This window comes from Cyrtonyx montezumae, unplaced genomic scaffold, assembly GCF_038088225.1.
Source record: "Cyrtonyx montezumae isolate F1298 unplaced genomic scaffold, pur_monq_1.0 scaffold_25, whole genome shotgun sequence".
NCBI lineage: Eukaryota > Metazoa > Chordata > Aves > Galliformes > Odontophoridae > Cyrtonyx > Cyrtonyx montezumae.
This window is the reverse complement of record NW_027071992.1, coordinates 4596942-4623356: the sequence shown is the minus strand read 5'-3', so window position 1 is coordinate 4623356 and position 26415 is coordinate 4596942. Positions and strand designations below refer to the sequence as shown.

The window sequence follows — 26415 nt, the reverse complement described above, 5'->3', positions numbered from 1 at the left end:
GCGGCCGCACGTCCCGTCGGGGCTTTGTGGTCGTCGCTTATTCTCGCAAGGAAGCGAGGCGGAGCCGAGGCACGCGGCGCCACAAGCACAGCTCGCGGAAGTCTCGCGGAACAGCGGCACGACACCGGCACACGGCCGACCGGCTGCGCGCCCCGTCCACGTCGGCCAGCCCGCCCCGTACCCGCGCATGCGCAGCAGAATGGTGCCCGCCCCCCCATCCCTGCCAGACGTTGCGGCGGGCAGAGCCCGTCGTCGTCGCTCTGCGATGACGTAAGAGCAGCGCGCCGGGGAGGCGGGGTGCCGCAGCTCCCGCGGCGGGTGCCGGCGTGTGGCGCGAGCTTCGGAATAGGCGGGGGCCGCCCGCGCGCACGTCCCGCCCCGCTCTGCCCCGCCCCGCCCCGCCCCGCCCGGCCGCGGCGAGCCGAGCCCCGCTCCCGCGGTGCACGCGCTGTGCCGGTACGCGGGGCGGGGGACGGGCGGGGGACGGGCTGCGGGGGGGCGGGGCTCGGGGTGGAGCGGAGCGGCCTTCCGCGGCGCGGTGTGGCGTGGCGCGGCGTGGCGGGTTGCAGGTGCGGAGCCGAGCGGGATCGGTCGGTGCTGGGCCCGGCGCGCTGCCGTGCGGAGGCGGTATGGGCTGGCGGCGGGTGCGGCCTGGGCCGGGCGGGGCCGAGCCGCGAAGTTGCGCGGCGCCGTGCGGGGCTCTCCGTTGCGCCGTGGCTCGGGCAGCTGCCCGCACCGTAGCCCTGGGCCGCCGGGACGAGGACTCCGCGCTGCCGTCGTGCGATCCGCCCGGCTCCCGGTGCTACTGTCCTGCTTGTTCATACACGGCTGTTTTCTCCCCGCAGGCTGAGAGCCCACGGGAAAGCAACTACTCCCCAGCTCGCGCCCGGGGCTGGCACGTTTGTGGTGAGTTCCTTCTCTGTTTTCTGCTCCCATCCGGCACGTGCGAGGTGTCAGAGCGCGGCCGCTGCCCTCCAGTGTGTCCTCGTCTTCGCGACATCGCTCCGAGTGGCGTTGGCCGCGCGTGGAGCTCCTCCCGCGGTGCGCGCAGCCCGGGGCTTCGACTTCCTGCAGCTCCGGCGCCGCTCTGCGCCCTTTCCCGTCCTGCTCCATCGCAGCGCCGTTCTGCGGGAGGGCAATGAGTACCGTCAGCCTGTGTGTGTGCCGTACTAAAAGCTCTGACTGAACGGGGAAACTTCGGTAGCGTATCATCAGATGTAGGTTTAAGTTGTCTAGCGAAATGGTTTTGCGTGAATTTGATTAATTAGCTAATTAATAATTAGTTTAACGCCTCTGCGGGAGAGCAGGCTGAAACTTGTGTTTTTATGCCTGCTGTTGCATGCTAGTTTGTTGTGAAGTGTTCAGTTGTGCTTATCAAATGGCAAAGGTGAGCTGAGATTGGAAGAAGTCAGGTGAGTAAGGTATGCTGTGTGCATTAATGCAGTTCCCACTGACTGGAAAAGGGGAAACATAACCCCCGATTTCATGAATGAAAGAAAAATAGATCTAGGCAATTGCAGACCAGTCATTCTCACCTCTGTGCCTGGCAGATCTTCCTGAAGGTCCTAAAACACACAGAGAATAAAGTTGAGGTGACTGGTAGTAACCAACATGCCTTTACCAGGTGTAAGTCATGCCTGACATTCTTGGTGGCTTTTTATGATGCAGTTACAGCATTGGTGGATAAAAGAAGAGCAACCAACGTCATCTGCCTGGACCTGTTGTTATGGTTTTATGATTTCTGTTGTATTATTGATATTCCACATCATAACATCATGTGGTGTTATTGGGTGTTAAAGAGTTAATACTCTAGCTCTGTTCTGGGTATACCTGACCGGGAATCGAACCCGGGCTGTGGGAATCGAACCCAAGCTGTGGTCATGCAAGCAGTGGCTCCTAACCACTACACCACAGCATTAACACTTAATGGTCCAGTTCTGTGGATCGTTGATAGTTCTGGGAGTACCTGTCTCAGAAGAGAAGAAGAACTGCATTCCCCAGAGGACTTTGTGATGCTTTGCATTTTTACATATTTCCCCGCCAACACACCAACTCTTTAACTTTCAATACACCACATGATGTTATGATGTGGAATATCAATAATACGACAGAAATCATAAAACTGTAACACCTGTGAAAAGTGTTTGACTTTGTGCTGAGAAGAATGGGTTTGATGGATGGACCGCTCACTAGAATAGGATGGTTGGATGGTTACATGCTGGATTGTTGGCTGGATGGTTACATGCTGAGGATTGTGGTCAGCAGCTCACTGTCCAGGTGGAAACTGATGATAAGTGGTGGTCTCAGACCTGTGCTGTTTAATGTTTTTGTAGGTGGCATGAATGGGTGAGACTGAGTTGACACTCAGCAAGTTGGCAGATGAAACCGAGCTGAGTGGTGTGGTTGACATGCTAGAAGGAAGGAATATCCAAAGGGTATCTGAATCCAGAGGAACCTGGACAGGCTTGAGAGGTGGGCCTGTGGCAACCTCATGGCATTCAGCAAAGTCAAGTGCAAGGTCCTGCGCCTGGGTAGGGCAGCCCCAAGCACAAACAAAGGTTGGGTGGAGAATGGCTTGAGAGCAGCCCTGAAGAGCAGGATTTGGGTGTTGGTTGATTAAAGACTTAACATGAACCAGCCAATGAGTGTTTGCAGCTCAAAAGGCCAGCAGGATTCTGGATTGCATCAAGGGAAGAGTGGCCAGCAGGTTGAGGGAGGTGATTCTGCCCTGTGAGACCTCATTTGGAGTGCTACACCCAGTTCTGTGGACCCCAGCACAAGAAGGACATGGAACTGTTGGAGTGTGTCCAGATGAGGGCCATGAAGATGATCGGAGGGCTGGAGCACCTATCTCTGGGGACTAGCTGTGGCTTAAACCTTAAGATGAGAAGACTCTGAGGGGACCTCATAGCAGCCTTCAAATATGTGAAGGGGGTCTACAGGAAAGCGGGGGGGGATTTTTTTTTCTGAGGACATGTAGCAAGAGGATGAGGGTAAATGGCTTTAGCTGGAAGAGGGTAGATTTGGACTAGATAATAGGAAGAAATTCTTTACTGAGAGGGTGGTGAGACACTAAAACAAGTTGCCCAGAGAACTTGTGGTTGCTCCCTCCCTGGAGGAGTTCAAGATCAGGCTGGATGTGGCTTTGGGCAATGTGGTCTAGAGAGAGGTGTTTCTGCCTATCGCGGGGGGTTGGAATTAAATGATATGAAAGATTCCTTCCTACCCAGGCTATTCTGTGACTCTAAGTAACCTTACTGGTAAAGAATGAAGATATTCCTCCCTTGTCTTTGTGCATTCCTTTCTTTTTTTCTGTCTTTTTTGCTGAGCCCTGTGACATGGTTTTTCCTGAGCTGTGTCCAGGCACACTCCTTTGAATAGTCCCACCATCGTTTCTTACTGCGCCTTCCTTCTATAAGGAGTTTTTGCTCAGTCTGTTTCCCATTTAACCTCATAGGCTTTTTCGTGTTTTTAACTTCATCTTAGTTACTACTGTAAATAGTAATACCAGCCTTTCTCATAGCTGTCTGTTGTTCCTGTGTTCCACCTTCTTTATTTGCTCCTTTTTCCCTGGTGTCAGCTGATGTTTATTTCAGACCTGGGTTTTAGCTGCAGTGTTTGTACCAGTAAGTTTGCATGTAAATTCTGTTACTAGTTCTGATCTTCTGTTTTCAGTAGCAGCGAATGGAGGAAAGTACCAAAATTGATTCTCACATGGATGTGTTTATTTTAACACAACTAAAATTGGACAAATGTAGATTATGTTTCCTATCTACATAAAGAATGAGTTATTTTTGAAAATCTTTCTAAGGACTCACATAATGTTTTTAATTAAAAAATAATGTTGCTGTAGTGATTCTGGTCATTGGTGTAGAAGCTACTAATTTTTGAGGAACACTGAACAGCTGCAGTACTTGTATTTTTGTTGTTGTTGTTTTGTTTGTTTGCTTTTACTGATCAGTAGAACTAAAAACATCTGGTGTGATTAATGCAGGTACTGTAACCTCAGGAAAAGAGGTTTATAGGAAAATGATGGAGAGAGGTTGTATCAAGTACCAGCTGTTCCTGAAATTGAAATGCTGATGGGCACTGTTAATGGCACATGAATACTGACACCAATGCTAGCATTATCTCAAGTATGTTTTCAGAAGATGAGCCATTGCTGGTTCTTGTGTCTGTTCAGAATAGAAATTGTTTTCCTCAAAACAAATGTGTGGAAAAAAAGTCTAAGTCTTCTAGTTGAATCTTCCAAGCTGCAGCCTCTAGCTTTCGCCCCTTGTAACATCATCTGCAAAATCCTGAAGATTCACTCTCTCTTTATATGTGCCCTTCGTGTGGTCATTTTTACATGTCTTCTCAGCTGTCCCCTAACTCCGTCTTCACCAGACTGAACAAGTACTCAACCACTATTCAAAAGTCCTTTGCTTGACCCCATTTACCTTAGCAACTATGGACTCTGTCCAGTTTCTACACTTTTTTTTTCTTTATTGACCTGGGGAAGGGGAAAGTGATGACAAAACTGAAGACTGTGTTAGGAGCAGTATGTTATGTGCGCTATCCTCCCAAATACTGCTGAGTTGAGGGGGGTGATAACATCCCTGGAGCCACCTTGCCACGTTCCTCCTGAAGCTGTCCAGTATGTAGTTAACATTATTTTCAGTGAGAACGCTGTATTTTGTGAAATGTTATCAATTTCAGAGCATCTTAACTGAATCTGTTTCTGTACTTCATTGCGGTGGAAAATATTCTGTTGAATTAACAAAAGATAACAAAATTGTACAAATTAATTGCTTGGGTATGAATTAGTTGTTATGCTGATTCTTTGGAGTACGTAAAAAGTGAAGATTTTAGACTGATTAAATCCTTTGTGTGTTTGCAGATACATAGCTGCTCTTGGTTTGTTTTCCTAAGTAACGTAATTCTAAAATTTGGATGTATTTCAGTGTTAAGAGAAAAGAACCTGAATACTCACCCTCTTCCAGCTTCAGGTATTTAAAGAGTGGAAGGACAAGCATAGATTTTATTTATAAATTTTTACCTAAGATTCCCCCATCTTCAGCAGAATCACTGCATTTGTTTCCATTACCATGCTCATGACTGCCCTGTCCAGTGTTGTGTGAGGACTCAGAGTGTCAGTGGTGCCCATTTGTGGAGGACAAATATTGTGAGGGCTGTTAAATTCAGATGCTGTACTTCTAGTAAGTCCTGAAACCAGAGTCCCATGGAGGAAATACCACTGAAGGGTTGTCCTCTTCTGATGATCTTACTTGAGCATATTTGGTATGCTATGTTAGGGTCATTCCTCTAGCAATGCCTGCCCATTTTTATGATTTATTTTATATATGTAAGTGTAAATACAAACTTCTTCAAGAAGTTTGGGAAGTTTTGTAAATGTTTATTTTATTTATTTATTTATTATCAATCTGCATCTGTCATGTAATCATTTTGGAACAAGAAAATGGAGAAATCCTTATGGGTTTTCGTTTGTGTTGTACTAAGTTGAGTAAGTCAGTCACCTGATGAAACCTGTTCTTGGTGAAGTATGTAGTTTTAGTAATCACACTGTTCCCAGGGAAGGAGGCAGAAGAAAGAAAGGCCACCTTTTTTTGTTCCCATGTCCTTCTTGCATTGAATATTTATAGCAAATATCAGGATGTGTTCCTCAGAATCAGTGTTGATAGACATGTAGTTTTCCTATGGCAGGAGAACACTGAGCAAAAGGCCTAAAATTAACTTAAGTTGAAGAAATTACTTAATGTTCTGTTTAGACACATGCATGTTCCAAGCATGGTAACTTTTAGAAGTTCTCTGCATGATTTCTATTTCACAGTGAAACTAATACTCTGCAATGTTTTTTAATTGATTGGGTGCTCCATATTTACACTTTATTAGGTCTTGTTAGTGGTGTAGGTCTGTAGGATGAGAATATATTTCTTTCGGAATGAAAATAATGTGAATTTCTAAATAGAAATAAATGAAGTCACTTCAACTACAGACTATACTTCCTTGCAGGAATTGAGCTGCGATTTCCTCTGTAGTGCAAGCTCTATGCCTGCTTCTCTTAGCTTTTTCTCCTATTTATTTCTTTTCCTCTTTTTCTTTCCATCACTGCCTTTTTTTAGTCTCACTGAAGTTCTGTTAGCTATTCTAGACAAACATCATTTTATACAGGGTTTATGCCATGTTTACTGATGCTTCCTTTGTGTGTGCTTATTTTACTGAAGTTCTTAGTGTTTTGCGATAGAGTTCCTATTGTGATCCTTCCTTTTAAGTTAATCCTGTGTTTTTCTGCGTTGTCAGCGTGTTTCTGCTTCCTGGTGAATTTTGTCTGTTCAGTGAGGAAGACAGACTGAGGTCCTCAAGATAGAGAATATCTGCAGAAAATAAAAACAGTCCATTGTTCCACCTACATACTTCTTCATACTCTCTGTCAACAACATTATTTATAGGTTAATCATTTAGTGTGTAATTTAAATGGAAAAATGAACCTAGTGAGACTTCTAGTATAACATCAAAGCTTTATCTTGACATCAATTCTTCGTTCTGGGCACTGCTCCACAAAGAGAAAACCAGTTCCTGTTGGATTTTACAGTGTAAATGAAGGTCTTGGTTCTGCGGAAATTGATGGTCACCTGAGAAGCATGCTGAGAATTTGTGTTTCTAAATTTGTTATGACTTCATAATTGTAGGAAATCTTTAGGCAATCTGTAGGGTGGTAAAGGTTAAAATGATTAGTGCAAGTGATTAAGGAGAAACAGAAAGTGATTTGGTTTTGCAGGGCAGTTAAAGCAGAGACATACAAAGATGTATTGCATGGGAGGTATAAAATAGATTACTTGTTCGTTCTTTTTTGTTACTGCTGGTAAGTGGTTATTTAGTGGTTACTAGTTTTTAAAGTATGCTCAGTATTTGTTTTTTTTGTGTGTGTTTTTTTTTTCTTTTTTTTATGTGTGTGTTTTTAACCTGGAAATCTTCAGTTTTTCATCTCTTTTCATTAAGGAAGACATACACTGTGATGTTTTTAATCTTTTTGTTTATTTTGATGTTAGAGATATTTTGTCTTTTTGTAAAAAATTAAAATTTCAGATCTGTTAGAATAAGGCTTGATTTGTGACTTTCTTAATATCACCCTAGAAATTTTACACCTCATTTTTTGTGTGAATGTTGGAGTGATAAACTTTTTTTTTTAGTATTGAACAAAGGCAAATTCTCAAGCCGTTTAGTGGAAATAATCTGAGCTTGGTTGTTTATTTACGAAAACTAAGTATACACATTTTTTAGCTTGTCTAAATTGTAGTAAGCTTACAAAGGTTATAAATGAAAATTTTATCAACAGAAAACCAGTTACATTAACTGTTAGATATTGTTTTCGTATATGTTCCTCTTCGGTTCATTGCAGTTCTTATTCTTCAGTCATTATAGATGTAATCCCTGCCTTGCGTCATGCAGACAATAATGGATTTGTTTTTCTTTATACGGTGTAAGAATGTATTTGTATTTGAAATTGAGCAATTGGCATTCTCAGTTTGCCTGATTGGTCTACTGTATGCTAAATAGATACAAATACATTGAAGAAAATTCCATTTAGAACTCTCATTGAGTAGAATTCCACAATTCACCTACTACTTCTGAGTAGATACAAAATGTGTAGATGTTAGAGGTTGTGGTTGGACTAGTTGGTCTTAGAGGTCTTTGACATCTTAATGATTGTATGAATTACAGAAATTAACTACCTGAAATGTATCAGTTTTGCTGTAGGGGCAAGATTATTCAGAAAATAGTTTTAATACTCTTCATCTTGCTTGTTTCAGGTAACCTCATGGTTTTACCAGCTTGCTGCTGAAGTTCTAGTTGCAGTTTGACGTCTGCCGTGCTTCGCACAAGGTAACCAGTTTAATATCAAAATATTTTCTGTAACCCTTTATATCTAGTAAACATTTGGTGTCATTTTGCAGATGACATCAAGTTGGGAGGATGTGTCAAACTGCCTGAGGGTAGGGAGGCCCTTCAGAGGGATTTGGATAGGCTGAATTGCTGGGCTGAGCTCAATGGGATGAGGTTCAGTAAGACCAAGTGCCGGTCCTGCACTTTGGCCACAATAACCCCATGCAATGCTATAGGCTTGGGGCAGAATGGCTTGAAGAATGTAGAGAGGAAAAGGACCTGGGGGTGTTGGTTGGTGCTCAGCTTAACATGAGCCGGCAGTGTGCCCAGGTGGCCAAGAAGGCCAACGGCATCCTGGCCTGTATTAGAAATAGTGTAGCCAGCAGGAGCAGGGAGATGATCATCCCCCTGTACTCAGCTCTGGTACGGCCGCACCTCGAGTACTGTGTTCAGATTTGGGCCCCTCACTACAAGAAGGACATTGAGGCCCTGGAGCGTGTTCAGAGAAGGGCAACAAAACTGGTGAGGGGTCTGGAGCACAAGTCTTATGAGGAGCGGCTGAGGGAGCTGGGATTGTTTAGTCTGGAGAAGAGGAGGCTCAGAGGAGACCTTATTGCACTCTACCACTTCCTGAAGGGGGGTTGTGGTGAGGAGGGGGTGGGCCTCTTCTCCCTGATAAATAATGACAGGACGAGAGGGAATGGCCACAAGTTGCTCCGGGGAAGATTTAGATTAGACCTGAGGAAACATTTTTTCTCTGAAAGAGTGGTCAGGCACTGGAATGGCCTGCCTAGGGAGGTGGTTGAGGCACCATCCCTAGCGCTGTTCAAGAAGCGTTTAGATGAGGTGCTAAGGGATTTGATTTAGTAGTTGGGTAGGGATAGTGATAGGAGGATGGTTGGACTAGATGATCTTGTAGGTCCTTTCCAACCTTATGAACCTATGCTTGTAGTTATAGACTTAATGCTTGCTTTTACTGTGGAGCATTTTCTGAAACTGAATTAGTTTAATCACTCTGTACCTTGACACTGCCTACGAGTGGGCGTAATGTTGTTATCTTAGACAATGTAGTCTAATGAAAAATTAGTACAGAGTGTTTAGCTAATATGCATGGAAATTACCTGCCTATATTTGCTGACTTTTTTCTTAAGTGTTTTTCTTCTTTTAAAACGTTCTCAGATTTTCATGGATCTCAACAGTGCAAGCAGTATTGTTTTGCAAGTCTTGACCCAAGCTACTAGTCAAGATACTGCAGTGCTGAAGCCAGCTGAGGAACAACTGAAGCAGTGGGAGACACAGCCAGGTTTTTACTCAGTCTTGTTGGTAAGACACAGTGAAAAAATGCTGTTACTTAAGCTGTTGGCAAGTTGAAGGTGGCTTTTTAGAATAGTATTGGATAGTGACTTCTGGCTGAGGGTAATGATGAGTTGTCATGGTCCAGCATGCTGGTGTCCTTACACAAGCTGTGCTTGGCATTGTCCTCACTGTCTCAGAGGAGGTTTGATTCCCAGGCATTTAGGTAAAGGAGGAAATAGAACTTCTAGGAGCATGAATGGTTGAGCTGTTACTGGCCTATAGGATAATAGAAAGGCAAGAACTCTTGTTGAAGGAATTGCTTTACCATCCCTTTTAGCTGGTAGCATTTGTACCACCTTTATTGTGGAGGTGATACATATCATGACAGTTTTCATAGAAGAGAAGCTCCTTCAGTGTATACAATTTGATACTCAGGTAGCATTGATTTCCTTCTCTTCAGGGAGAGAGGGTTTTCTAGGGAGATATGATGACTTGGCTGGTAGTAAGGTTCCAGGAACAGGAAAGATGAGAACCTTCTTTTACTGCTACAGTTGATGGAACAGATTTGTTAATATGATGGCAGGTAATGAAAATATAATCATGAGTACATATTCTCTAAGAAGTAGAGAATCTCTGATTCTTTTTTTAGCTTCATTATGGCACTCAGACTGTCTGGGAGAAGAGGTAGTTGGTAGCTTGTTGGTGGAGCAAGGGGTTAAGGAGATGGTTATAAATGGAGTGTTGTTAAGACAGTCAATCCCTGTGGGATAGGTGAATACTGTAATTAATGTCTGATACCTCTTCTGGGATAAAGAGAATAGGGAAAGCTATAATGTGTGATGAAACACATGTCTTTGAGTCTACAGTGTCTTTATAATTATCTCCTTAGAATTTTGGATTTCTTCATAGTGGTGATGTTGCTATGCATTTTTATACTTCTTCTGAGGGCATTGTTTGCCTCTTGATGAATAGAGATGGAAAAAAAGAATGCTTGGTTGTTTTGTGAAATAGACTCCGTCCTTTGCCAGTTGTATGAGTTTTTGTTGTTTAGCTTTGTTCCTGTAATTCTTGTGGCAGCATTGCAGCTACAGCCTTTGGTGTTTTTCTAATGGTTGCTGGTTTTGAGTCGATATCTTTGTTGGCTTGTTTTGGCTTTGTAGTGATAAAACTTTGCTGGTTGTTTTGTCATCAATTTCAGCATTATATCTAGAGAGTTGAAATTATTGTTGAAATTGAATTCTAGAGAAGTGCAATTAAGTTCTGAATTTATAGTGAAAATGCTTGATAAACATTTTCCTGAGCTCTTTGAAGGTTGTATTTATAGTTTTTTCAGACATGATGTGCAGTTGTAACATGCTGCTGACCTCAGTCCCTATGGTTTTCATATTTTCATGGATTTGTACAGCGTAGAATAAAACCCCTGACTTCATGGCTGTTTACTTGCTAAAAGAAGGCAATAATGTCTCATGCCCTCAAGAATTTTCCATCTGATACAGTCACTTTTTTCCTAAGGTACACTAGACACAGCAGAAAAGCTGCTGTCCTCTTTGGTACATGTTTTAAGTTTCCATAGCATACCTTTATTTCAGCTTTTCCTGTTTTGTTAATTTTCAGATGCACCATATAAAATAATTACTGTGTGCATTTGTATGTATTTGTGTGAACATGTACATACATGCGTGTAGAAGTGTGTGTATGAATGGATCATATGTCCATGCATGACTTTAGCAGTTGAAGCTAATTTTCAAACATAAACATAGGCAAATAGACAGTTGCCATCCTACCAGTTGGCTGTTTTTACACTGATATTGATGGTCAGGAAGGTTCTTGGCATGGGTCAAGATAATGAGGAAATCTCCTGAAGTACCTTGGAAGTTTACATAATACAGTAAAATAACTTATGTCAGTCAGAATCTGTTTTGATAAAGAGTGTAATAATTGATTGGTGCTGATAATTGCCTTTTAATGCCCTGCTCGATGAGATGAGAATTATATTTACACTGTTCATTAGACTTATGTTTTACAAATAAATATTCAGAGTAGTGCTGAGCATTTTTTATTTTATTCGTTTTCCAAATGCTGACTGATGCAGTTTGTTTCTGTACAGTCTTATACACAGAGGACTGTGTGTGTGTTTTTGTGCATGTGCCAGTACATCTGTTTATACAGGTTTTCTCTCTGAGGAATGTTGGATACTTGTAACCCTTTTGTTTTTGTTGTAATTTTATGTAACAGAACATCTTCACCAATCATGCCCTGGATGTGAATGTCAGATGGTTAGCTGTCTTGTATTTTAAAAATGGAATTGATCGCTACTGGAGACGAGTTGCACCACAGTAAGTTCTAACTTCCTTATGCTCAACGTACAGTAGGCTTTGGCACGTTTTCCCAACGGAAAACGAATTAATTCCTTTGTAGATAGCAGCTGCTTTGAAATTGATGTTAAAATTGGTAAAACTTTACAGCACTGGGGCTCTGTCTGCTTTTATTTTCACAACTTTCTTCATATTCCCCTTCAAAAAACTGAGCTACAAGTGCATCTTGTAGTCACCAGGTTTTGAAGCAGCGTTATGAGGTTTAAAATTATCTAGATTTTCTGATAGTGGCAGATGATAGGTGTGAAGACTTCTGGAAAGGTTATTTGTGCACATTTCATTTAATTCAGAATTCTCATTGAATTATATACGTGGGAAAGAGGCAGTAGCTAACACCATAGGAAATTCTTGTCTTCATTTTCTTCTCATACAATACATGACAAAAAGCTCTCCAAAGAAGCTATGAGTATTGTCAGTAATAAGCAGTGAATATTTTCTTAAAACTTTCAGCACCATTATAATTTGTTGCAACTACAGAATTATATAATTCAAAGAATTGTTGAATGGCTTGGGTTGGAAGGTACCTTAAAAACCATGTATTTTCAACCACCTGCTTTGGGCAGGCTGCCACCTAGCAGCTCAAGCTGCGCAGGGCCTCATCCAACGTGGCCTTGGGGCATCCATGTCTTCTCCGGGCAACCTGTGCCAGGGCCTCCCCACTCAGAGGAGTGCTCTTTAAGATAGATAACCTATCACTACAACCTTAATTAATGTAGTTTTAATTGATTAGTAAAAAAGGTTTCTTTTAAAACAATAATTCTTGAATACTTACTTGCGTGTGAAGAACTTTCCATCTCCAGAAACAGTCACAGTATGTTAAATGCCCCTCTTGCACAGTGTGTTCAAGTTTTCCTTGAGTCTAGCAGGGCTGACTTTACCCTATTTCTGCTGAGCATTTATGGCTTCATTAACTGCTACTTCTACATGTCAGGAAGATACATAGTAATTTGAAACCATGTATTATTTGGAAAGTAGAGTGCTTAAATCTTTCATTCTAATAAAATTCATAGTTATAGAACACAAGTCGAAACAACTTCTTCTTTTAAGAGAAAATGATCCTTCTGAAATATGTTGCTTTCTGCGCATGGTTGCCAGTGCTGTCCAGCATACTCAGGATACTTATTCTTTACCTGTATTAAACTTAAAGCAGCGTTTTTCAGTGTGAGTAGTTTTAGAGACGGGCTGTTGAATGTTTTCTCAGGCAACTCACTTGTTTGCTACAGAGTTGGTTTATAATAGCCTGTTTTCAGACACTATTTGATCTATCTTTTGGAATTGTTATTAGATTCTGGTTTTATTGTATAATTTTACTAATTTTGGATTTCTTCAGAATTAACTTCTCTTGAATCTCAGTGGTACCGCGAGTTCCTTTTCCTGAAAATATTGTTGATTTCATGGACAATTAAATTAATTCCCATCTTTTCTAGACATTGTTCTTTAGTTTGATTACTTCATTAGCAATCTTCATAACATCTTTCATCGTATTTTTTGTTTGAAAGCTAATTTCAGGTAGCTTCAGATTTCGACTTCTAGTTTATGAACTAATATATTCTAAAAATATGTATAAATAAAGAAAAGCTCCAGGGGAACTTTTTAAATCTCTTGATAAGTATTTCCGTACCCCACAAACACAGAAAAATGTGGAAAAGTTTTAAAACTGTAAATTGTATAAGACTACAACATAGTGACTTTGAGACTTTGAAATTCTTCCTCAGAGAAGCTTAGCAGGTTTTCCTCTGGTGTAATACAGCACAGAGGTAAAATAACTTACAAAGAGTGCTTATTACTCATTAACTCCTAGTTTGTCTAGTTGTAGGCTTTTATATCAATTCATTACAGAAAAACAGAGATGCTATTTCCTGTTGTTACATCTATCAGCTCTGCAGGGAGTAAATGACTAGCTGGAGTTCTAGAGTCCAGCAGATGTCAGTGTCGGACTATCTGGTTGGGAGATCTTTGCGTGCTCCTGTGAGTGGTAGATGCCGCATAAAAGTGCACTATACCACTTGAATGCTAATTGCTTCCTTAAATTCTTAAACTTTCTGTCCAATTTGCTTATCATAAACTTCTGTATTTAAGGGTTTTCTTCTTTTGCTTTGCTTGTAAATGCCAAAGCTCACTTACCATATTATTAATTCTAGTAACAGATTGAAAGTTTACTGTTTTTGGAATATCTATTTTGTATTCTTGAGAGAAAGGACAGTTAAAGCAGGGGGCCTCATGAGCTCACAAAATAAAGGAAATAATAAAGTTGAAAACTGAAACACTTTCTTTGATTATTTGTTATTCTTTAAAGTGACAGATCTCTGCAATCCCTGAAATGTGCAGGCTTTAATTAATTGAGAGTAGATTTCTTAGGTACATTAATAGTACCCTTCATGTTGTAGAAACAATTCAGATTATGTCTGTGTATCTAGAAATTATATGCTGCATTTGTGTATTAGAAAACACAATATAAACTTCCACTGTGCCTGTATTGTTTTTGTCAGTAAATGCAAGTGCTTGAGTCACAATTGTTAGAGTAATAACTGTACACTAGCTCCTTAATAACAGTTTTTATTTCGTATAGTTTTTCTTCGTGTCGGTATAAGCTGTACGTCTTTCTCTGTATGTGAACTGTCTCTTTTACCACTTGGGTTTATGTAGGTCACAGTACAACCTGCCAGAAAACCTTGTAAATACTTGACTGTTTCACTTTTTCTTTGAATACCTTGAGATGGTTGAAAAACAAGGGATGACCTTTTCATAGTTTACATTTGCACACTATTTTCTTGATACATGTATTTCAGTTTGATAATCTTCATCCAGTCAATACAATGCACAAATGGTAGTAATTGTTCAACTTCAGCATCTAATAGTAGTGACAGCTCTAAGTAAGGGTTATTAGTTGGGGTTTGTTGCAATTGAAATTATATTCTAATAAATGTATCCTGACAGTGCTCTTTCTGAAGAGGAAAAAACTACATTGCGTGCTGGACTTATTGCCAACTTTAATGAACCAGTGAATCAGGTGAGTGATGAGTGTCTGACTGATACTTGAATGTTTTTCTTTCTTTATAAAATATCTAAAAATAATAATAAAATTGACAAGTTTCAATTTACGTGTTGCCTTTCGTACACATCTTCATGTTGAAGTGAGATCCTGTCACTGAATATTTCGCCATGTGTCATAATTTACTGGTTTTTGTTTGTTGCTGTTGCTTAATTTTGTTTTTTGTTCTTTTGTTGCTGGTTGCAGTAACAGTTTGTTACCCTTCGCTGTTCATGCAGACATGGTGGAATAATTCAGGGACTGGGTCCACTCCCCCTCCTTAGTGACTTGCTTTTCTCGTATGTGTCTGTACACTGATCTGTCTCTCCGTGTAACTGCACCAGAAAAGTGTGGTGGCATTGCTGTAGCAGGAATGTGCTGCTGAGAATGCTGCTGCATAGACCCACCTAAGCAGTACTGCTGCCCCATGTCTAATCACTGCATAAATCAACTTACTTAATCTTTATTACGTTTATTTAGGATAGTGCCCTGTCACACACAATTTCAAGTGACTAAGCTGCTGTTTTGATTTGAATAAGGAGTTATTGTTGAGTTTTGAGCCATTTCCATTAGCTCTAAGTATTTATATTCTCGATGAATCAGTCTTCCTTCTGCTAATGGAGTCTTGCTTATACAAATATGAGATTCTGGTTGGAATTATTAGGTAATATTTTAAGCTGGGTCTTAAAGAACTTAATCACTCCAGTGGTCTTTACGTAGAATTTAAACATTATTGCCACGTTATCATTTTACATAATATTTAGTCATAAATTCGAAGAAATAGTTTTTCTGGACTTAATTTGCATTATACAAGCATATAAATAGCTTTGAAAAAAAAAAGATGCAAAAACTTGATAAGTGCTTACTAACTTTTATTATTAAATTCAGGTTTTATTTGTCTGTTAAATTCTACAGTGTTTGTTTCTTGAATGGTCTTTGACTTTGTGCTACCTGTGTTTTGTTTTGATTTTTTTTTATTTGTTTGTTTTTTACAGATAGCTACTCAGATCTCTGTACTGATTGCTAAAGTTGCTAGGGTGGACTGCCCTAGGCAGTGGCCAGAGCTTATACCCACTCTTCTAGAATCTGTGAAAGTCCAAGATGATCTTCGGCAGCACAGAGCATTACTTACATTTTATCATGTTACAAAGACCCTGGCATCCAAACGACTTGCTGCAGATAGGAAGCTTTTCTATGACGTAAGTAATGTGATAACAATATTGTACAGCGTGAGCAAAGAGTTTGTCTTACTTGCTTGCCACTTCCGCGTTGTTAGCTGAAAATGAATTAACGGCAGTTTTGTGGATTTTTGCATCTGCCTTTGAAGCAGAAATGTGTTTACTTTAGGTGTATGTACAATATGAAATACTTGAAAGTCAATTTATATGTGAAATATGTCTCTAGTTTTTATTCATTTTTTATCTGATTTGAGAGTTTTTGTAACAATTTGGTTTAAGAAGCAGAGTTTAATCAGCAGCGCAGTCTGTGTAAATCAGACTTTTTGTTAACATATCCTACAGCAGATCTTACAATATATAAGCTAGCACTGTGTTTGGAAGAATGTTCTGGATCCATAACTCAATAGTCTTTAAATAATGCTGGATTTTTTACTTCATTACCATGGTGTTCCTTTTTCCTTTATTGTCAGCTGAAACGTGTTCATGATGATTGGGCTTTCACCAGATCAACTTCTTTATCCAGGTTAATTGAAAAATAGGATTTGAATGAAAATGCCAAATCTTGTCTCACAGAGTTTGCATTTTCCATTGTAAGAGTCTGCTGTTTAGCATTCAAACTTGTCTGCATCTGCAGTCCAATTTGGAATTAGGCAGTGATATAATGTAATCAACTGGATGTAGCAAATTAAACATAGGTTACACTGTGTTGTGGACAGTGGAATAAAAAAAGAACCTCAATCTGAAACGTATGCATGCACAGCTTTTTGAATATCAGGTGGAAAAGGAAATTTTTTTTAAGCATCTGGTACTATGATCGATTATTCATATTTAATTTTTTTAATTTCTTTTAGAAGCAGCAAAACCGGGCCACTTTGAGTTTTGCTTCTTCTATTGCCTGGTAAAGGGAATTCACATCTCTTAAGTGGCATGTGACTTCACTTGCACAGTGGAACTTTTCTCATAACAAATAACAGACCCCAATTCTTTAGTGGCTGCACTTCAGAACGTGTGTATTTAAAAGAGAGCAGTGTTTTTCATCCTAATTCTCTGCCATACTTTTGAATTTTTTCATTGTCTTGAAGGGGCATTTTACCTTTCTAATATTTCATTGAACTTTAGGAAAAATAACAGAATCATCACATCTCATTGTTTTGTTCAAGTGTTGATTTTTATTTGTTTTTTTGTCCTAGAAAAAAACAGACTTAGACTGTCTTACTTCTAGTACTACTAGATTTGGTATTTTTGACAGTTCTTCACTCATATTTTATTTTCTGTTTCGTATTTCTTGAAACTCCTTAAGCTTCAGAAGAAAAGGAGCAGTAAGGATAACGGTTAATAGACTAAGGGATTATAGTTCTTTATAAAATGCACTAACATGTACTAGCTTTCTCACAGTTATTATCATGTCTCTGTAGATGTAAAGGATATTTTCCTTGTGCGTTTATTTATTTGCTTGATCTGGTGTATCTCTTGGTTCTGAGACTGGCTTTTGCATTATCAAAAGATAAAACGGTCCTGGTCTTCGGTGCGTTCTTACCTCTTGTATTTAAGATCATGTCTTCCTTGATGATTTCAGCTCTTGAACAAATTCAGATGATCGTCTTCTTCTATGCAACTATTTTTTTTTATTTCAAAAAAACAACCTTAAGTCAGCCTCACCTATAGTGCTTACCACATCTGATCTTTTGTAGTTTAAGAACAGTATGGAACAGTAATACCTGAAGAGCTGAAGTAGTAGAAGCTGCAGTGTTATTTCAGTAAAGACACATTAGCAATATCTTTCCTTACAGGTTTTTTTTTCTTTAAAATATTCTCTATCTGCTGTCCTGATTCTTTGTAAAAATTCTTTGTAGAAATAGCAGCCTAATGCAATCTATTGGAATAAACTAAAGGGAAATAAATTTGATACCAGGTACCCCTACGTTTGTCTGGAAAGCACTTTTTTTTTTTTTTTTTTTAATCGTGAAAGTGTGAAGTTCTGTGCAACTTCTGTCTTACTTCTTTGATGATTTAGAGATGGCTAACTATTTGAAGTATGGTCTAGTACAGACAACTTTAACATGAATCTTCATGAGTATTGGCAGCCTATGAGATCCAACACTGAACAGGTCTTCCATCTTTGATTTTCTCATTACTTTTCATCTTGAGCAGTTTTCCTGTATGATAATCCTTTATATTTGTTCTTCATCTTTGATGTTTCATTACTGCCACCATCACTGTTTACCTGCTTTACTGACTAAGGCAATTTGAGGCAGTCTAGCTCCATGACTAGGTCTTCATAACTTGTGTTACTGCAATACTTAATTGATATTTAAACGATTACAAATGTAAAAAAATGTGATGGGTCCTCCTATTGAGTAGTGCATGTATTTGTGGTTCTCTTCCCCACTTATTAATAAAGCAGTTACTGTTTTAGATACTGTCAGACACCCTATGTTTTAAATTCTGTGAGGTGAAGTCAGAGTTTGGAGCTCTCATAAAAATTAGTTTATATAGGCATCATTCGTTACTATTTGATTAGATATATACATGTAACTCCTACCTGTATTCCCAGAGAAAGCTGATTCAGACGTTAGCTATTCTGTGAGACAGATTGCTTAAACCTTGTGAGAAAGGAAGAAATCAGGAGAGCTTTGGGGTTTTGAAGCCTATTCTATGGCTAGAGTCATTGAAGTAAGAAAAGGGGCTTATATAGTTGCCCTTGAAGTGGTAGAGTCATCAAACAAGTACTTAGGGAAGCAGCTAAATCTGTCATAATGTATTTGAAATAAGACAAGAAGTTTTTGTGGAAAACATCTTCAGTCTATTACAACTCAGTACAGCAGAGGGATGAGTGAAACGCTATCACCCATATTATACAAGAAGGTAGGGTAAGTAATCTAAGCCTGAACTGCCCTTTACAGTTTACAAAATTATCATAGCCAGATTTGAGAAATTGAATACATTGTTTGTCTTTCTTTTGCAGCTTGCATCTGGTATTTACAGCTTTGCATGTTCCTTGTGGAATCATCATACAGATACATTCCTACAACAGGCTTGCACAGGGAATGAAGCTGCTGCCTCAAATGCGTTAGAAAGAACTTTGTTGTCATTGAAAGGTAATAATACTGGATGATTAAATGATATTAAATAGAAGTTATGAAACAATTCTCTTTGTATCAAATGATCAAGACTTCTCTGGTGAAGAGTCTTAATAGTATGTAACAAATCCATGCCTGTTGAGTGAACAGGCCTCTTTTGACATGCTTTTAGCAAGGCAGAATGAGGACAGTGAATTGGAAGGTGGAGAAAATACTTTCTTCCTCTGTATGCAGCGTTACATGCTTAGGGGAGGAACTCAAAGTTTAGGAGATGAGAAAGTGGGGTCATGACAAGATGCCTTTTTGCGTGTGTTACAATGGAAGCTTGCATCTGTCTTGTCTTATTTGAAGCACTCGACTGAGAAAGCTTGTCAATGAGTTTGTGTTAAGTTCATCTTATGGTCAGTGAAGAGGTATAGCCGTATCAGTCAGTTTAGATTTTTAGATCAGTGTAGACTTATGCTCAGGTACTTACCATTGAAGTGAACACGTGTCCATACTGTACTTCGTTGTGCTGAGGAATTAAAATATTTGTGTGCATACCTACAGTGTGGTTGAAATCAGTTTTTAGGCATTTCAGAAGTTGTGGCATAGTGCTTCTTTTAGTTTCTGTCAGTTGAAAGCCTGAGAAAATCAGTAAGGTGATGTATGGGCCATATCTGACTTCTTCCTTTTACAAAACCAGCTCCTTAATGGGTGAATATGTGAAGCTTTTTCAGAACTATTCTTGATGATTCAGTAATTTAGCGTTTTCTTAATTAGTTTACGTATTAATTAGTTAACATATCGAGTTTTAAAATAATTCAATGAGATTATTTTCATGTTATGTATGGTAAGACCATCTGAAAGCCCAAAATTAGTCTTTTATTTGGAGAATTGGAAGAAGTGCACAGCAGCTAATCATGTTCTGAAATCTCTTGGAGCAAAAACTGAGAAATATGTACCCAGTCATTTCTTTTTTTCCTAGTGCTTCGTAAACTAACAGTCCATGGATTTGTAGAACCTCATCGAAGTGTAGAGGTGATGGTAAGTAACATTTATCTATTTCTGTACTTACGTTAGAAACCTTTTGTTGTTGGTTCAGCTTTTAGAGGACATTTAAAGATTGTTTTAAACTTGTCTGTCCAACCTTTTGGCTTGCCTGGGCTGCGCTGAGTGAACAGGAATTGTCTCAGGATGCATAACACAAGGGTACCTCTGAAAGTAATGCCTTCATAAACTTCCCATGGAAACTACAACAGATACAGACAGCACAGTAGCACTATTTGTAGAGCAAAATCTCAGCTGTAAAATTAGTTTTCAATCTAGACACCTCCATCAGCTATGCATTGTTGCCTGTTTTCATCAGTGATGAAAAGGCCTACATGGTATGCTTCTAACAGTCAGCACCAGTGAAGGTGACCTGCTTTTGCTGCTGCTGAAGCACGCCACCCAGTGTCTCACTATGCTCATCTCCATTGTCTGGTCTCAGTCAGTGTTCAGCAAGTGCCAATGAATGTCAGTGGGTGCCATTTTTTCCGCATGGAGGAATTCAGTGACACACCTGTGGTTCATCCACACTTGCATCTCTGACACCATTTTGTCATACTGCCCCTCTGCTGCCATCTGTCTCTTGGCTTCAAAATATAATGGAATATTGGCAGGAAAGTTCAAAAAAGAAATCCAAACTTTTCACTTCCCCATGAACCCTTTCTGCTTTGCTGAAAGACCCTCAGAAGTTGAGAGCAGTTATTTGCATCAGATTAGATGCTCAGTTCCAGAGGAAAGACTGCAAAGCATGTATTTGGTTTTTTTTTTTTTTGCATGCACTCTATTAGAGATGCTGTGCTGCTAACTAACAAGGTCAGTTTAGATGCAGTTTGATAGCTACCTAATTATGTGTTTCATGGGGAAATTACTTGTCCATTGTAATTAATTACATAATTAAAAGTGATCAGATGATATCTGAGCTGGTAACGTCTGAACCTACTTCAGTTTTAACTTTCTTCTCATGTTATACTACAAAATAAGCCTAATCTGTAGTCATATACTTTTGTATTTTTCAGGGTTTTCTACATGCACTGTTTGAACGGCTAAAACAGTTTCTGGAGTGTAGTAAGTGTCTTAATCTTTGTGCCTGTGTTGGTTAAATACTGGAATTTGGATAAAAGAGTAATGCAGCTATATCAAAACTGTAAATGCTGAGCTATTTGAAATGGTGCTGAGCTATTTGAAATGGTGCTGAAACTACACAGGAAAGATGTCAGTATAATTTTTGCTCTAAGTCCAGCATAATTATACCTGTTGTAATGCCTATTTTGGAGTGAAAAAGATAATATCATAACTGATGGGATTACAAGATATAAATGTTAAAATACATAGATGCTCCTAAAATTCAGGTCATCTTGAATTTTGTTACGTGTGCTTTATAGCTGACAGAGCAGACAACCACAAGTTAAGACAGTCAACAGAAGCATGAGCATAATTGGATAGTGTTACTTCTTCAGTAAGAAAGTTACCTGGTGCTTGTAGTTACGGTTCAACCCAGAAGCATTCAGCACTGTACAGTTGTGTGCTCCCTCCCTCCCTTCCTAGTTGGTTGGGAGAGAGAACTATGGGAAAAAAAAAGTAGAACTTGTATGTTGAGATTAATGCTATTTACTAAGACAGAAGTGGAAGAGAAAAAGTAATAGTAATGCCAAAAGCCAAAGCAGAACAGCATGCCAGACATTGTGAAGAAAATCAGAACTCTTCTGCTGAAACTGGGACGCTTGCAAAAAAGAGTTCAGCAGTGTTGTATCTGAACTTGCTGCTTTCTTGTTTACTTGTAGTAAACCCACAAGGCCATTCATTTATTTAATTCATCCACAGTGTAAGCCTTTTGATTCATTTGGAACTTGTCAGGTCATTCTTCTAGAATTCAGCAAATTTATTTTCAAAGGCTGATACATAAGTTGAATATGATTTTTTTTTTTTTTTTATACAAATTGAAAGTATTTGACTCAGAAACCTGTACTTAGGTAAGAGCTGTTGAGTTCTGAGTCTGAGCTCTGAGCCTTGTTTTCAGGAAAGCTTTTGGAAATCGCCATTGTGTTTGATGCCAGAGTAAAATTTTTTTTGCTCCCCTAAAATACAGGGTTTTTGCATTCAGCTGTTTGCTCATTCTTATGTACTGTAGTCATATTCTTTCTGGCCCTTTGATTTTTGGCTAATCTCCAAGTACTAAGTGACTTCAAGCCCATCCCATCCTGAAGCTTGATGGTTGTCATAGTTCCTTAGATCACAGGGGATTCAAGTGTCCTGAGTAATGAACTAAAGCTTACTATTTCCAGTTCCGTATCAATAAAACTATCTAAATGAAATGAGAGTTTATCATCTTTTTTTGCTTGTATGCCCTCAGTATTGCTCTTCAATATTTTTTTTAATAAAAGCTGTATCTTCTATGTGTATGTGCATGACTAATAAGGATATAGCATTTCTTCTTATGGGTACATTTTTACCTTTTTAGTGTTCTTTTACTCCTTGTTTGTGCTAGCATTTTGCTTGTATTTTGTTTTATCTTTGAGCTTTTATTGTGGTGCCCCAATTTGTTTTATTCTGCTCAGTTATAGTGAATTTCATCGCAACTGAAAAAAATGATTAAATAACTTTTTTCATACTCAGGACTTTCAGTTTATAACTTTGAGTTTATTCTACCATAGACTTTTTTTCTGCCCTTTATAACCCCTGAACTACAAATAAAACAAGCTGTTCTCCAATATTACTGTATTAAAATGAAGTTACCCAGAAAAAAATGAATCGGAAAAAATGATTGTTGTTAAATATCCGATTTGCCAGGTAGAAATATACGGACAGGAAATGTATGCAGAGATCGTCTAGAAAAGACTATAATCCTGTTCACTAAAGTGGTAAGTAAATTCTCTGGTTACTGAATAGTTTTCAGCAGTACAGTCCCTATTCAGTTATGTCTGCTTCTTAAAACCTGTAGGTCTCAGATCTCTTACAGAAGGAAAGGATACTACAAATTCTTTGGTATAAAATACCCTTTCCTTAATTTTTTTCAGAAATGTATCTGCCAGACTTTAGTCTGTTAGATTTAATGAATGGGTTTTAAATGTGCCAGGTATGCTTTATATACTGCACTGCTCCCAAGCTGGTATAGTTGAAAACAAGTACTGTTTCTTAAATTTTTAAGAAAAGATCTTCTTGAATATGAATTGAGAATGTCATGGAGAAACTAACTGCATACATACTGATCTGTACCTAATTTTGATGTTTAGATTTTCTATGGATCTCATATAAATAAGCAAGAAAAAAAACACTGTTTTTTTTAATAAGTAATTTATGAAAGCATTCAATGTGAAACTTGCAAAAAAAGTCATTTGATTTATCTTGCTTTTCTACTTGCTTAATTTTTAGCTTTTGGACTTCCTGGATCAGCATCCTTTTTCGTTTACACCTTTAATTCAGAGGTCACTAGAGTTTGCTGTAAGCTATGTTTTCACAGAGGCTGGTGAAGGAGTTGTATTTGAGCGTTTTATTGTGCAGTGCATGAATCTCATCAAGATGATTGTAAAAAACTATGCTTACAAGCCATCCAAATATATTGAAGGTAACTGCTGCTATTTGCTAAAACCATTTTTTATCTTTAATTATTTAGCTGGTAGTTGGCAACACCTAAGTTCCTTTGAGGTGTTCTTTTGAAGGACTCGATGCTTCAAAACTTAGTGATCAGTGTTTTGGTCTCTGTATTGGTAATTCTTACTGTGATTGTTAAAGTACACAGGTGTTGATTTGCAAAAGTCATTTCCAATTATGAAGAATGAAAATTTTAAAATAATAAATGATTTTTAATAATAAGTGCAAAATTTTAAATAACAAGTTTTAAGGAAGTCATTTTGAAAAGTATGGAGGTATGAAATTTGGCAATTTTCATCTAATAGTTTAATATATCTTTAATGAGAAGAGTTTAATAAAATTATTTGGTGTTGTAATTAACTAGTACTAGAACTCTGAAATATAGAAACACATTGAATTTACGGAATTAAGTGGAAAACAAAAGTTTGTGTTCTATTTCTGTTTCACCCTGACTCTACATATATACCTCTGTAAATGGATAATGAAAAATAATTTTCTTTAGCATTGAACAATAGCCTTATTTTCTAAAAAATTCCATAGTAGTTTGACATTTGCCCAAAATTCAGAAGGATTTAGCATTCTCTTTTGAATTTTAGAAAGTTTCATGAGCATTGTGTTGTCGGAAGGACTATGCAAGACAAATATATAAAATTCTTAAAAATGTCAATGTATTTGACTACTGATATACTTCAGTATTATTCCATAATTCATTAAGAGCATTCTAAAATCCAGTTTTTGCAAGTAGAAATTTCTATTAATAATCAAAGTTGCGTTTGAATTTTTAATATGGGAGTGTAGTCGATTGAGGAATGAAGAACATAGTATGTTCTGATAAAAGCTGTAGCATTTGACATTTTGAGAACTCTGTGATTTAAAAAAATATATGTTACAGAAAAATAAATAATTTTTCTTAAGCTTTGACTGACATATAGTATGTATGTTAGTTATATAATATGCACTGTTTTTCTTGCTCCTTTCTGTAACCGTGTTGGCTGTATAGCATGCAGTATTTGTATTTATTGCTACTTAATATAACCAGAGTAAACTCCTTACCAAGAAATACAGAGAAGGAAAAAACAACAAAAACCACCAACCTAGTTAATTTTAAGCTTTCATTTGGATATGCTTTCTGAATAGCTATCAGTGGAACTATTTGAAGTCTCTGTCCTAATTGATTTCTTCAGTAATGATGTTGGTAAAAGAATAATACTAAAGCAACAGCAAAACTGTGTTTGTAATTGAAGTAATAGCTGAAAAGCATAATACTACTGTTCAGTCTGGTTGTTCAGTTTGAGATTCTTAAATGACTTCAGGAGTTTACCTTGCTATAGAAGAAAAGCACACTGAAAACTTGTTAATGAAGGTCTGCCATGAAAGTAGCCTTTTTTACTCTGAGGATGAGAATTTCTTATCTGTTATTTTCTTTCTAGTACTGTTTGATAGTAAGCTATTTAATTGTAATCTGGAATTTTTATACATTTACTTTCAGATAGCAGTCCTGAAACTCTTGAAGCACATAAGATAAAGACAGCATTTTTCACATATCCAACACTAACGGAGATATGTAGGAGATTAGTCACTCACTATTTTCTGCTGACAGAGGAAGAATTAAACATGTGGGAAGAAGACCCAGAAGGCTTCAGTAAGAAACATATTGTGTAATTGGCTGTAGTTTATTTGGGTACTGGTGTAAGAAACACTTTCATGTCCATGTTGCCTCTAGAAATCACCTACTACAATATTAGCTGTTTTTTGTTTGTTTTTTGTCTGCAGTCTTCTTATATAGACAAATACTTCATCTATAATGTTTCCATAATGTGAGATTTCTCAGTTGTCTGTGATTTTCACATACCTGAACACTAAACATCATTTGAACCATAGCTGAAATAATGCTTTCTTCTTTTCTTTGTGAAATAATAGCTGTAGAAGAGACAGGAGGAGATTCTTGGAAGTACAGTCTCAGAGTGAGTGTTTCAATTTGAAATAAAACATTTGACATCTATGATGCACTTTTATCTGAGAGAAATGATACTTGATGGAAAGATCAATACTTAGAAAACGTAAAATTGCATTTGAGTTAGTATAAATGAACTTCATATATTGGCTATTGTTGAAACATTCTGATGTGTACTGGAAACTGCTCTTTTTTCCCATTTTCGAGCATGGAATTTGCTTCAGCAGTTGCCTTGTGTAGTGTCTGGTGGTTATTAAATCCAGTAAAAGTTGTCTTTTCTTTAAACTGATAACTTATGTTATCATTAGTGACTTTGTGAGATGTGATGAATGAAGAAAGTTTCAGCCGCATCTGAACTTTTTAATTCAGATCCAAGTGTGCTTTAGGAGTGAATTTCTCAATTATCCATGCTACATTTTTCTTTGCAAGGAGAACTCAAAACTTATTTGCTGGGTTACTTTTAGATTAAAACTAGGAAAAAATGACCCTGAAGATCTTTCAAAATGCAAGTATGCAGTCCTATCAAATGACTGAACTAGAATTAACTAGAAAAAAAAAACTAATAAAAAAGAAACATGAAATATTTACAGTTGCTGGCTTCTCAACACTGGCTGTTTCACTCCACCAATCCACTCCTGTGCCACAGAGCTTGCTAATATGGACACTTTCTTCAAAATCTTGCTGAAGCAAAACATACTATATAATACGAATTGTTATTTCATATAAAACTAATATTCCCACAGTATATTGCATTTTAAATGATGAGCTTTGGTGTAAGGTATTTGGCGCTGATACAGTTTAGCCTAAAATACATTTGAATTGCCCTTATTTGATTCTGAAACAGATTCTTTCAATTTTTCAGCCGTGTACGGAAGTTCTTTTTATTGATATTTTCCATGAATATAATCAGACTCTTACTCCTGTACTTTTAGAAATGGTTCACAGTCTGCAAGGTAAGCTGCTTAAAACATACAGAAACAAAAAATGTATTCTTTGCCTT

General features: G+C 38.3%; 1 protein-coding gene across 1 annotated transcript in view; it reads left to right on the top strand.

Annotated features, from left to right (window-relative positions):
• The first annotated feature begins 878 nt into the window (after positions 1–878).
• The window catches only part of IPO11 (importin 11), a 71374-nt gene continuing 45837 nt past the window's right edge, over positions 879–26415 (top strand). The window contains exons 1-14 of the mRNA XM_065739777.1: positions 879–906; positions 7812–7884; positions 9064–9207; positions 11416–11516; positions 14493–14565; positions 15582–15785; positions 18730–18862; positions 19812–19870; positions 20890–20938; positions 22661–22731; positions 23243–23435; positions 24951–25103; positions 25382–25425; positions 26278–26368. Coding sequence (XP_065595849.1) covers positions 9070–9207; positions 11416–11516; positions 14493–14565; positions 15582–15785; positions 18730–18862; positions 19812–19870; positions 20890–20938; positions 22661–22731; positions 23243–23435; positions 24951–25103; positions 25382–25425; positions 26278–26368 — 1309 coding nt within the window. The 5' untranslated portion in view covers positions 879–906; positions 7812–7884; positions 9064–9069. The remainder of the gene's footprint in view (positions 907–7811; positions 7885–9063; positions 9208–11415; positions 11517–14492; positions 14566–15581; positions 15786–18729; positions 18863–19811; positions 19871–20889; positions 20939–22660; positions 22732–23242; positions 23436–24950; positions 25104–25381; positions 25426–26277; positions 26369–26415) is intronic.